The 13,327-nt window shown below is 43.1% G+C and overlaps 1 protein-coding gene across 20 annotated transcripts in view; it reads left to right on the top strand.

Annotated features, from left to right (window-relative positions):
* Positions 1-13,327, top strand: part of ADGRL3 (adhesion G protein-coupled receptor L3) — a 513,962-nt gene that overhangs the window by 440,137 nt on the left and 60,498 nt on the right. For all 20 annotated transcript variants that reach the window (XM_018073156.2, XM_018073129.3, XM_029960802.1 and 17 more), the window contains 2 exons: positions 6,648-6,857; positions 7,371-7,591. In XM_018073156.2, the coding sequence (XP_017928645.1) occupies positions 6,648-6,857; positions 7,371-7,591 (431 nt within the window). The remainder of the gene's footprint in view (positions 1-6,647; positions 6,858-7,370; positions 7,592-13,327) is intronic.

Below are 13,327 nucleotides of genomic sequence, written 5' to 3'. Positions count from 1 at the left end.
AGTGGGTGCAGGATTACAAAAACACTCTAACTGCAGAATTAAATTACTGAAACCTCCATGTAATGAATTTTGCAAGACAAATCATTTAGTACCATCAAAGGTGCTAATTCTAAAAAAACCCAAACTTATATATTACACGTTGCAAAAAGTAACTTGTTCTAATATGTTATTAAATAAGAACTATTTTAATTAAGTGGAAAAATCATTAAATGTGTTTGTCTTTAGTGAGATTGTAAAATTCAAAATACAGCAGTATTTGAATCTGTGTTAGGGACAGAAATCTGTCACCTCAGTGAACCCCAAGAACAAGGAGCTATAAACAGCATGTTGGTTATGCCTTAATTAAAATATACCTATTAGGTCAAGTAATCTATGCCTATGGGGTCTATTTAGAGTTGTAACTGGTAGCAGCGTCCTTCAGCTTTTTGTCTAGGTTAGACAGCAGCAAGTCACTCCAGGGAGTTCATTGAGTTCCTTACCCTCAGTTTGACACACATTGTTTTGCATTGAGCTCTAATTGTGTCTTACTGTTTCTAGTTCTCATGTGTTTTGTTGGACATCTCACTGGTCCTTGTCTGTGCATTCCCCAAAGCACTGACCCAGATCTTCTCAGGTTTCCACTTTTGGGTGTCCAACCTGGAAACAACTAGAGAAACAACTGTTCCTGGCTTCAGATGAAAATACCCTTCAGCCCCTGAATTTGCAGTTTCTTAGCTTGGTGCTTACAGGTGTCAGAAATTGGAGCTCACTGCAGTTTATTAGCCATGGCTTCCTTTCCCTTCAGCCCAACAGGTACATATTTGCTTAGTATTGCTCTTCTTGACTCTCCAAGCTGCCAGACAGCGCTAGTTTCATAGTAAGGAGCTGTGCCACAGAGCATGGAAACATCATCACCCTGCAGGGTTTCCTGATCCTCTGTTCTAAAATTCATGCAAAATTCCTGCAGCTCCTATTGGCAAGCCTTGCACTCTGTCTTGCTACACCCTTCCTTTCTGGCTGAGAGCATGTTGGATGTGAGGACCAAAGCAGAGGTAGTGGCCGTGGTGTGGTGGAAACATGTCCCAGCTGTCTCTCGGCACCAGGCTGCGTAAGACCAATACTGTGACAGCAGAAGCTGATGATGCTGTGACCAGACTTTTTCCAGAAAGTCAAGTTAACAAGCTGGCAGCTTGGCTGGGTAGATGCGTACAGTGAGTTTGGCACAACCACCACAGCTCATTTCTTGGGATGGAGATGCCATATGAGTAAGCAGAACTGCCTGAATCCAGCCAGCAGAGGAGGGCAGGATGATGGATGCAATTGTTTTTCCAAGCCTCACCTCTTCTTGACAGCTGAATCTCACCTCAGCTGCATCCCAATGGCAGCGGTGTTGGTGAGTGCAATGGAAACACTGGGCTCTTGCCACATGCTGTATCTTCAGTAGTGTTTGTAACACGCAATGAGGTGAGGTCTGTACCCATTTCTCTGTGCTCACCTGCCCCCATATAGCTTTATTCTGGTCATGGAGGTTTCTGTGACTTGTGCTGGCTGCTGCTTCTGGCAGTTGCTGGAAGGCTGTTGCATTTTGGGGAGAAGTTTGTGGGAAAGAGTTCTGCTAGGAGGCCTTAATCTTGCTGAGGAAGGCAGAAGAGGGAAAATGATCTGTGTTGCCCACGCAGAATATGAAGGTAGCTTTGTGGACTAAGGCAAGAAGAGGAAAGGCAACTAAAGCACCTTGCAGGAGTGCTTGGGGATCTGAGCCTTATTATGAACAGCTATAGTCTGAAGACAGTGATGTTGCACAGGGGCTTCAGGTGAGAATTATGCTCTCTTTATTCCTGGGTTACAACCTGATGGTGCCCTGACAGCATCATCTTTGCAGAGTAAAGAGAGGATATGTACCAGGCCCATGGGTGCTGTGTTTGCTGTGGAGCAGAGCTGCCTACCTCCCTCTGTACATCCTTGGGGAAGATGGAGAGGATGGGTGCTAAAGCAAAGGGATACCTCCAGCACATACTCGTCTTGGCCACAGAGAGGGAAAAGCTCCCCCAAAACCTCTCATACCTGCATAGCTGTGGCAGGTGATGCCTGTAGCCATCCCAGACACACTGCAGGAGTCCTTTGGGGTTTCCTCCCAGTCTATATACCCCAGCTGATGCTTTTGGCACATTTACAAACGCATCTGCTTCTTAAGTAGCCCTTTGCACTTAGCCACAAAGCATTACAGCCAGGTCATAGCAGTAATCCTCTCTCACCACCAGTGATGGGGGAAAAAGGGCAGAGGGACCCTGCACGGCCCCAAATAGCTACAAATCCAGGAAGCAGTATCAGCAATGCACAGAAGTTCAAACCTGTCCCACTTGGGTCTCTGCCCAGCCCAGTACACTGCCAGCTCCCACCAGGCGCCGAGCGGTCATATCTGAGTTAGTTTATGACATCGTGTTTTTATTTACTGCTTGCTTATTCCTCTGCCCCCAAAGATATTACTTCTTCCATTCCTGGAGGGACAGATTAGGCAAAGGAATGTGTCCTTTGCTGCTGGCAGCTCAGTTTGGCTGCTGTTTTCTTCTGCTGATGTTTTTAATAAGGGAGGAAATGGCTGTTCATCTCAGGGAGAGCTATTCTGTCATAAGCTGACATTCCCTGGGATTTGTTTTTATTAGCTCAGCTCTGGTGTACAGGCACTGCCAGAGCTCCTCATTGATTTTCCCAGCCTGGATAATATCTGGGCTGCCTGCTCACTGTGCTGTGGTTGCTACCAGTTCTCCTGTAACTCCTCCTGCACAAGTCTCCATCAACACTCTCCTCCTACTGCTCTTGGCCCCACTGGAGCAAAAACAGAGCTTTATTCCAAAGCCAGAGACATTTTCTTTCACTGGGATTTGGGTCAGGCTCATACCTAAATCATAAATGTAAAACATACTTAATATAGAAACCCTTTAACTGAAGTTTATCTCTTTCAATTATTCAATAAGTTGTTCCTGTGCTGAAAGTAATCTGCATGCCAGTTTACCTGTAAAGCTTATGTAGCTTAGTGGTAACAAAACTCAGTGTCTTGCATGCTCTGCCATGTAGCACCAGTCTTGTCAGCCATGGTACATTTGGGCAAGGAGCTGTTTGATTGATGCTGTAAGGAAATTCTCTCTTGGACTGACATCTGGTATCTCTCATGAGCTCTTCTGGTTGCCCAGGTATTTGGGAGATCATTGAGAAGCAAGAGTTGACTATTACCAATACACTGGTGGTTTCAGAAGTATTTTGCATGCTTTAGAGACCCTAGGGCTTGCATTGTTCCGGAAGGATGTCATTAGGGATCTTTAGGGAATAAAAAATCCCTTAGGGTCATGATCAGCAGCACAGAATCTAGTTGGACCTGAGCAGGGAGCTTGGACCAAATGACCCCACTGGTGGTCCCTTCCAACCTTATCCAATCTGTGATTCAGTGATCAGCATGCAAATCAAAGCTATTTTATCCTTAGTCAAGGAGCGTTTTAACAGTGCTTGACAGGGTAAAGAGAAGATTTACTCCTTTTGCATTTTTCTGTGGCTAAGGGGGCAGGCTTGGAGACTAAGACCCAAATACAAAATCTTGGTGTGTTGTGTATCATATTTAACCTCGGAACTGCATATACCAACTGTGTAAACCAGGTACATTGCTCCCTTATTCATCACACAGTGATTTGGGTGATGGCAAGGATAAGCTCATGGCATTGGGAGTGATTACCACTATTCCTCCTTTTCCCATATTATTCTGCTTTGTGACCCGTGACACTGCAGTAATTTACAAGTTTCAATCTCCAGCAAAAGGCAAACTTCATTTTGTTGTACTTGCTGGTGTAAAAACTCTGGATATGCCTGCCCTGAGGGTAGTTGGCGCTGCCCTGGGGAGGATGCCAGTCTTCCCTGACCCATTGGCTCTGCAGTAGCACCTGAAATTGGGCGTCCCAAACAGGATGGAGTGTATCCAGCCTTTAAAATTCAACCCACTTCCTCTCTTGGACTTTACTAGAAAAGCTATGAATTCATATTTTTTCCCCTGAGGTGTTTTTAAATTGCTCTTGTTCCCAGTTTATTGTTATTACTCCTTTTTGTTTGTTCTTTTGTGAATTTGTTGAGTTTGGGGAGGGAGTTTGTAATTATGGAGAAGCTGGTTTTATGGTTGTTTCCCAGCACTCCAGGGATGAGTGTTATATACATAAAGTCAGTATTATCTTTACGATTAATATTAAAAAGAAGAGTAGTGTGATAATAATAACAATAATAATACAACAATGAAGCATGTTTATTGTTAAGCATGGTAAGCTTCTTGGGCAAGCAGCCCTTCCCTGAGGAAGACCATGAACCCAGATGGTAGGATCCCACTCCAGGAGCAAAAAACACCTGTAATTCCTGCATCATGTCTTAAAGTCAGCAGAGTTGAGGTTTTGTGATAAGCAGTGCAGAAACTGAGACCTTTGAGATTCATCCCTCCATCTAGGGTAAGAAGCCCTCAGAGAATTTTCCCTGCACCAAGCTAAATTTGCCTTGGGATAGATGAATCTGTGCTGTTGGCTGCATCTGGGTGGGGTGGGTGCATCTGGCCAAAGTCTGTGTGGTTGCTTTTTCATTGTAACCACCTCCATTAGCTGCCTTGTCCTGCTCTCCCAGCCCGAGAACTCTTGGTCCATTCAGTCTGGCAGGGCAATCTAATCAGATGAAGGCTTGTTCAGGGAGATGTTCTCCTGCCATTCTCCAGCAGCCTCAGACAAAAGAAAGAATGATTTGCAAGGTGCAAGGTTTGCATTAACATTTTTTCGCAGAGTTAAGAGGGATGGATGAGCCGGAATGACACTGAGATAAAGCAATGCACAGCAGCCAGGAAAATGATGTGCTTCATCTTGTCAGTGTTCTGGGCGCTGCTGGATGAGCTGGCTGGAATAGACATTTCTGTCATGATCTACAGAAAGCACACAATGATTTCTTGTCTCCTTGTTGGACTTGTGACCTCTAGTTCCTTAGATACAGGAAATACTCAGGAGGAGCTTCAAGAGTGTTTGGGCAAGGAAGCTCTCCGTCTTTCTACGTCCAAGTCTCTCTGAAGAGAAAGCTTCCAGCATGGAAGAGGTGGAACAGAGAGTCACTCCCCATCTTTCATTATCATTTGATGCCTATCACTCATGCTGATAAAGCCAAAGAGCTGAAAGGTTTGAGTTGTTTCTTGTGGGTGCTAACATAGCAGAGTGTATATTGGGAAAGGCCTGACATTTGATGTGGCTTTATCATTGGCAGGCAGGCAAAGAAAATGGATAAATTAATCACCTTTTCTCTCCATCTGTCATAAGCTTTTATCCCATGGAGAGAAAAATGTTTCCAGTTTGCCCTGGCTTTTTGAAGTGTGACACTATTGTATTTGCCAGCCTAAGTCATTGAAATGCCAGAAGTGGTGGGGAATTTGATTACCATTTATAACACAATCTGGTGGACCACAAAGCTGGGTTTCAAGCCCCTTTGGTGTTCCTGGAAAGCCCCCAGAGATTTCCAGCCATTCTTTTCCTCAGCTGATGGACTCTAACCACTAAGCCCTAAGCAGCCATCTCCTGACTCACCGTGTATTTCTCACTTCTTATTTACATTTTACCCTCTAATTTCACTGCATCTCATGGAAACTTGGGGAGCTACGGGTGAGTTTTACAGCCAGAATAAGGAATAAGATGCTAGGATACTCTTACCAAGAGGGTCCCATCATTCCCTTCCTCTTTCTGTGAGGGATACATAGTTGTAAGCTCAGGAGCAATGCAGCACTGTTTTATGAGCAGAGCCAAGGCACACCTATGTTGCCCCTCACAAAACTTTGCTACCTTAGTTTGCCACCACAAATGGCCTTGTTTGCATGGCTTTGGAGTAAAACCATGTTATGAGTTCATCACAGGGAATCACTAGCTTTCCAGGCTGTCTTAAAATCACTGTTCTGTCACAGTTTAAAAGCAAATTCATGTTAAAAGATCTGTCCTTTTTTTTCTAGGTAACATTTTAGGGATCAATCTGACTTCCTAGGATTTTTAAAATATGACTCTAGGGTTGAAAAAGAAAAATCAAACTTCTTTTCTCCTTCCTCTGTGGAAAAAAAAATTAATTTATGCCATCTCTTTCTGTCCAAAGCCTCCAAGCCTTCAAGCTCATACATCTCTGTGAACATTTAAAGAGATTCTTTTTTTACTGTTGGTAAATGGTTGTAATGGACTTGGGATTGTTGGACGCGATGTTGTCAGCATGACACACTTTTTTTTACACCTGACTCATGGCATTTGATGGTTCTTTGCTGTGTGTCCAGATGCTCCTTTACCACATTTGCGTAAGATGGAGCTGCACGCAAGAGCTGCACGCAAGACTAGCTATGACATCTCAGTATTATCAACAACAACATCATTGTTTCTGGGATGTGTTTGGATCTGAGTCTGTTTAGGGCACCTGCAGCTTGCAAGATTTTTTGGAGCCAGTGTTTCAGGTTGCAGCTTTCTTGCTGCAGGATTCAAGTCCATTTAATCTTTTTGGTAGTGGTACTTTGTGCCACAGCTTGGTGAGTTGGTACAAACATTTGGGGAAGGGTCTCAGGCAACCTCACTGTGTGTCTGGGATGAATTAAAAGTCATGCATCATGCAGCAATGAGATATTTTTGTTTTATCTTCAGCACAGCGATGCAGTCCATGACCTACTCCTGGACTTCATCACATGGGTTGGCATCCTACTCTCACTGGTCTGCCTCCTGATCTGCATCTTCACCTTCTGCTTCTTCCGTGGGCTGCAGAGCGATCGCAACACGATTCACAAGAATTTGTGCATCAGCCTCTTCGTGGCAGAACTCCTCTTCCTCATCGGCATCAACCGGACTGACCAACCGGTAAGAGACAAAGGGTTTTCTGCTTCTGTCACAGGCACTTCTCTCAGTGCATGTGCAGTGTTTGACTGTGCAGAGAGATACATTCTAGCGCGGTCTGAATTCCATCCGTGAGTCTTCACAGGGTTGGGCCCCTGGTTGTTAACTGTGAGTCACATGCTGATGCCTGCTGTGGTTTCAGAGGCTGTATGTGTGTTGCTTGTAAATGATGTGTGTGTGTGTTTAATAAGCAGGTTGTAAAAATACACTTATACTTTGTGCATCTCTATATGTTTACTTATCAGACTGTATACATACCTACCGTTGTATCTTTTAATGTAATTTATGTATGCGAAGATGTGTCTATTTTAAAATAATTCACACACATCTTCCAAGTGAAAAAAAGTTCTTCCTTGGGGGAGGGAAGATAAGAACTCCCTCATTTTTATTAAACCTTCCAGTAAGAGTAGTCCAGACTGTTGCATTAATTCAGCATGGTACAAACACCTTCCCTTGCTCTTTTCAATCTTCATGCAGATTGCCTGCGCCGTCTTTGCTGCCCTCCTGCACTTCTTCTTCCTGGCAGCTTTCACCTGGATGTTCCTGGAGGGAGTGCAGCTCTACATCATGCTGGTGGAGGTTTTTGAGAGCGAACACTCCCGGAGGAAGTACTTCTATCTGGTGGGCTATGGCATGCCTGCGCTGATTGTGGCTGTGTCAGCAGCGGTGGACTACCGGAGCTATGGCACGGACAAAGTGTGAGTGAGCTTGATGTTGCTTGGACCTGGGCAGGAGAGATGGGAGTGGGGATGATGAAGGGATGTGAGGAGCCCACAGGGCTTGTGCAGGCAGAGCTCAGCCAGGAGGCATTCCTTGCCTCATTTCTTTGTCTCCAGTGCAGAGTGTGATGATACAGGACAAATTCCCCACTATGAAATTATTTGCAAAGGTATTTTCCAGGGAAGTCAGTTGAGGAAAATTTTATCACATGATTGCATGACATCAGCAGAGGTGACTGTCCCAAATCTCAGCAAGGTCATCCTTCTCTAATCAAAGAGTATTTCTTATTTGGATGAATAAATACCGCTTTCTTCCTCTTTTTTTTAAGTGTTCTATCAAATTAATAGAGCCTGCAGGCAAAATAGGTGATGATTGTGGAGTGCATTAGACTCTGCGCAAATTGGAACAGCTATATCGTTCATCATTATAAATATTCTTAAAAGAGTTTTCAACATTGCTGAAGCTGGTATCAAAGCACAATTTAGATTATTGTGCACCACTGTCTAATGGAAAACAAAGGGAAAAATGAGCCTTTGATTCTCTTTGCCATCTTTGCTACAGTAGTGTTTTTATTGCTTCCTTTGTCAGGCTGCCTTTCCATGTCATTTTAACTGAGTTAAGGACTCAATATGAAGGTGTACATAGCAATGAGCTGGTGGTGTTTATAAAGCTCTTTTTTAGCATAAGTTGTGTCAGGCCATAGCAGCAGTTGATATTCTGTTAAGTTCAACTACAAATTTTTTACCAGAAATCTTATTAGTATATATGAGCCGGATTTCTTGCAAAAGCAGATTTGTAGAGCAGTGGAGCTGCTCACGATCCATTACTGTGCCAGCAGATAGGTTTGGATCCCAGATGGATATTTGTGTTATGTTCTTCCCATGAGTAGGAGAATAGCAACCTGAATTTGTATAAATGTCATGCTTGGTGGAAAGGAAATGGCCCACACAGATAAAGGTAGGAGTGTGTAAGTTTTCAAGGATCTCTACCAATTTATCCAAAGTAGTTTGACCGACTTTGACAGGCCTAGAAGGCAAAGAATAAGTGACACAACAGCTGATCACCATTTTTGGAGAAGATTTTCCATGAGCTGCCACCTGCTTTCTGCCCCAACCAGCTCTTCTATTCACATCCCCTCTTGAGCGATATATAAGCACCTATTGAATCAGGTATGGAAACATTTTGCCTTGTCTCTTTGGACAAATTTATTCTTACTGTGGTGTTTCTACAGAGGACTTGTCTCTTCACAGAAGCCTACATTTGGCACGTGGAGCCTCAAACATGTTACAGCCAAAGGGCCATGAGTCCAACTGTCTGGAAAGGCAATTCCCACACATTTGCCATTGCTGGAGCTGTGTCCTCACCGGTCCACATTGCAGTCTGGTATTTAGTGGCTACTTTCCACGCTGCTCACCCTGTGACTTCTGCAGCGTTACCATCACAGGGTTTGGAGCATCAGTGTGATCCTTTTGAGTTCTCTCTCAATTTTGAGCTGCCTACCAAGAAAACCCAGCACTGCAGCTAGTTTGAAGCTAGCACCGACTGCGTTCCCTTACAGTGCTCTGTAACTGTTGGGTGCTGAAAATGTCTTACTTTGTTCCCTTGTAGTGAAAGGACATTCCCAAGCCCGGGGCATGGCTTTGGATGTGACACAGCAGTTGACTTGCATCCACCTTCATCTTTGCGGAGTCCTTCATGATGTTCTGTAGGGATGACTAGAGTAGCAGTGTAGCTTGTGGGAGTTAGTGGCATGCAACAGGCTGGCTGTAGAGCCTGGGAATACACAGTCTTTAACCACAGCTCCCACAAAGCACCACAGCAGCTTTGCGTTGCTGAAATGTTTCTGTTCCTGTTAAATTAATATGGACCTTTCTGAAGCAAAGCAAAATAAACATATTCCATGGGATACCCTGCCTTTTCCCAACAGGCCTTGGGTGCCCAAATGTTTCCATGGCATGGAAGGTACAGGCAGAAAGTTTGGCTGAAGTTCCCTGAAGGCGAACAACAAAACTTCACTGTTTTGGCATTGAGGAGGCAGCAGTCCTATGTGTGTGCCAGTAAAATATGTCTCCCTCTCCACAGCATAAAGTAGTATTTTTAATAATTAAACATGTATATATAATATTTTGCAAATAAGTATTTACAGATATTTGCAAAGCCTAAAATATTTATTTATAATTTTTAATTCCACAATGCACATTTTTATCACATTTTCTTAGAGGAAAATAAAAAACACACAATATGTTTCGTATAACTATCATGCTCCATCTGGTTGATGGATGATGATGTATTTTTCAGTGTAATGTTATTAGAAGGGTAGAACTGATTAGAATTTGCAGTGAACTATATGCCAGGCATACATAATTTGATTGCAAGAAGTTGCTTGGTTTTGCCAGGTTTTGTAAAACATCCTCTGGAATATATTACTTGCCTCCCTCCATTATTTACTGCATTTGTTTAAGCAGGACTTATGGAGCTGTTAGTGTTATTTGTTTTTTGCCTGGCATTTGGTGCCACCATTCATACATCTCAGAATGATTTGCTTAGACACCCAGTGTAGGTTTTTTTGATTTCATTTGCCTTTCTAAATCCAACCCTCCTGTAACACATGCCCAGATTACATAGCCAGGAACAGGTAGTTGTTCCTCTCCTTCTTGCTTTGCTTATCACTTGGTGCTTGTGATTTTCTAAAGTGTCCCCTGCCCTACTATTCATATTGACATTTTAGAGTGGCTACCCTGTAAAGATACTCTTTTACACTTAATTATTTCAAGAATGGAGATCAATTCTTTTCCTTTTACTATTTTTTTATTTAAGAGTAGTTCAAACCACTTATATTAGAAGATTAGTTTGCTTTTATAACCAAGCAGCAGCATAGTGATTCCATTAAAAGATCATCCCATTCAGGCTAGAAGGGACTGTTCATGTGAAGAAGCTGAGCTGTGTTTGGTCCTTTCAGAAATGTTGCATCTCACCTTATTCTGACTGTAATTTCTAAAGTAAAGATGAAAAGCGCGGAACTCCACTGCAGACAGTGGGGTTCCCCCACATTGCCAAAGTGATTCTGGCAATGCTCACGTGAACTTCCAAGTGACCATTTCTTACAGACCAGGTCTTCAACTGCTGAGTCTTAAATGGCCACAGCTCAAGTTTTGCTGCAGAAAAAAGAAAATACTGGTATTGCGATTTAAAAAAGTCACATTGTGTACCTTGTCCCGTGTGTTAACCAAATCCATCCATCTCCTGGCCAGATTTATGTCAAGGATCGTGGTGGGCAATGCTGCAAAATGCAGAGGGAAAATAGCATTTGCAGTTTTTGTTAGTGTTTGAAAACAACTTGTGTCTAGAATTAAATGCTCAATTAAGACTTTAGAAGACTCGTTGTAGAAGCAGGCCATCCAAAATCGACAGCATGAAGCTATTCCATATTCCCATACCTTCCTGGATTTAATATCAAAGTCTCTTACAAATTGCAGAGGAAAGCAGCTACGCTTTGAATGGTTCAATATATTTTAGAAAACGTACTTGTAGATATATTCATCCACTGGTGATCAAATTCATCATGGCAGGAATCTCTCTATTGTTTCTTCCCCCTTCTCCCCCCATTCAGAATGCTATAAAGCAGGATATACATGGTAAGCAATCCAGCTGTCAGAAAGCAAAATGAAAGCCCTGTGTATGTACACAGCCTCCAAGTCCATCAGCCAGCCGCCGACATTTCGTGCATGTAAATGTAGCTCAGAAAATAGCTTCTAACAGTGCGGTCTGTCTTGGGTGGCTCCACTGAACTTGTTTTATTTGCGGCGTTGTTGCCAGTATTTGGAGGAAGAAGCATGAGCAATGTGGATGCTGAACTCCATTAAGCAGAACCTATATTGCACCCTTGAAAGGCATGTCTGGTGCATACATATCCCATTACTGCACCCTGACAAGGAGGCTGTATAGCCACGTGAAACAAACCGCTGAGCTCCCATGAACAACATGATATGTTTAGGGCTCTTCAAATTTTATGGTCCAATGGCAGCTAATGATTGTTTATTGGTTATATTTAATGCACACCAGGGATAGGTTAGTATTTGATTTCTCTTCATGCAGAAAATAGAGTAAACTCTTTGTAGTCTTTATTACTTGGGAAAAGCTTTAGGTGAATATTGCGAGTTGTCACTGTGGAAAAGGAGAAAATTAAAAAGTAAAGGAAAGCAGTGCCATGGAGCTCGTTACGAGGACTGAATACGTTGGTGTGAGTCTTGGAAGAAGCAGTGGAGTTTTGAACAGCGTTCCCTGCATCTGCACATTTTCTGATAATCCGCTCTGCCTTGTTCTGAGCCCTGAAGCAGCTCGTTTGCTTAATGGCAGCAAAGTCTAAACTCGTAATGTGGCAAGTCTGTGCTCACAGTGCAGCTGCATGTGGAGGGTCAGAAGTAACTCGGCAGCCCAAGATTAGCAACTTTGGGAAGTGAGTTGCCTGATTGCTTCCTTGTTTTGAGGAGCTCATTTATGCAGCTCATTGTGCATGTGGGTTTTTGTGTTTTAAGGGAATAAAAAAGCTCAGTGTGGTACTTGTCTGATTAGCAATTTACAGCTCCGCAACGCAATTGGCGGGATGCCTGTGTTTCGATGTTTTGGTCTTAATTTGCATTTTTAATAAGGTATGACTAAAACAGGTTCAAAGTTGCATCTCTTTCTGATGACCACCAAGCTCCCCAGCTTTTTTAAGTCCCTCTGCAGATCAGTCCTTCAGCTTTCCATTTAGTCACCCAAGACTAAATATCATACATAGAAAGGTGATTTTTCTGTTCAAACAAATAAAAAATTACATCATACTTTTTAAAGTGTGCAGAGAGGTGGAAAAAAGCTTTCTGTGTTTTTCACAAGCTGTACTCTGGCTTAGGTGAAGCCATCTCTCATTGGAATGGCCTTCTTTTGCTCTGTGTCTGGCCCCTGCCTATCCTGAGGGCAGGACCTGGCTCCTTTCCTCTTTCCCATCCACAGTATCCATCTCTTGTCACTCAGTTGTTCTCCACAACTGAAGAGACAGATTTTTTAGGGGAACGGGGTGGAAAATCTCATCCATTTAGCTGTCTGGAAAAGAAACCAGTTGCTTTTCGCTTCTTTCCTTAACCTGGCACGACTTTTCACTTATTCTGTATTTCAGCTTTCACTGATTTTCCCTGTGTCCCAATCTATATGCATTAAAAACCAGCTGCACCAGATGTGACCATAGGGCTAGCCATCACGCATTAAGAAGTAAAGAGAGGGTTTATGTGTTTCCTCTTCCCTGGGCTTTCCAAGAGCCAGCTCGCTCTTTATGCTGAAGGAAAACAACGTTGATGGCAACGAAAATACATTGCATTCCCAACTCCTGGGCAGCAGAGGCTGGGAATTGTTTTGAATATTAAACTGGAAAAAAAAAAGTTCAAAATATTTTCATTAAAAAACCAAAACAAACGAAAACCCCCAAAATCACAACCCTTTGAGTCCTCTCCCACGCACCAGCACTCATTATCAGTAGAAAAAAAGTGATGGGGCTGCATATTCCCTGATTTATATAGAGCAGCTGAGGCATAAACACTAGTTACACTTTTTTCCTATGGGGGATGGGGTCTGAAATGCCATGTAATATGTGAGCTGCTGCTATGCGGACATCTTTATTCAGGGATGGGGGGAGGGCTTTTACAGGGACTTCATTATCCTTGAAACCTCTATTCCTTTGT

This window comes from Manacus vitellinus, unplaced genomic scaffold (assembly GCF_001715985.3).
Source record: "Manacus vitellinus isolate BGI_N305 unplaced genomic scaffold, ASM171598v3 scaffold_0_pilon, whole genome shotgun sequence".
Classification (NCBI taxonomy): Eukaryota; Metazoa; Chordata; class Aves; order Passeriformes; family Pipridae; genus Manacus; species Manacus vitellinus.
This window is presented reverse-complemented; position numbering and strand designations above follow the sequence as displayed.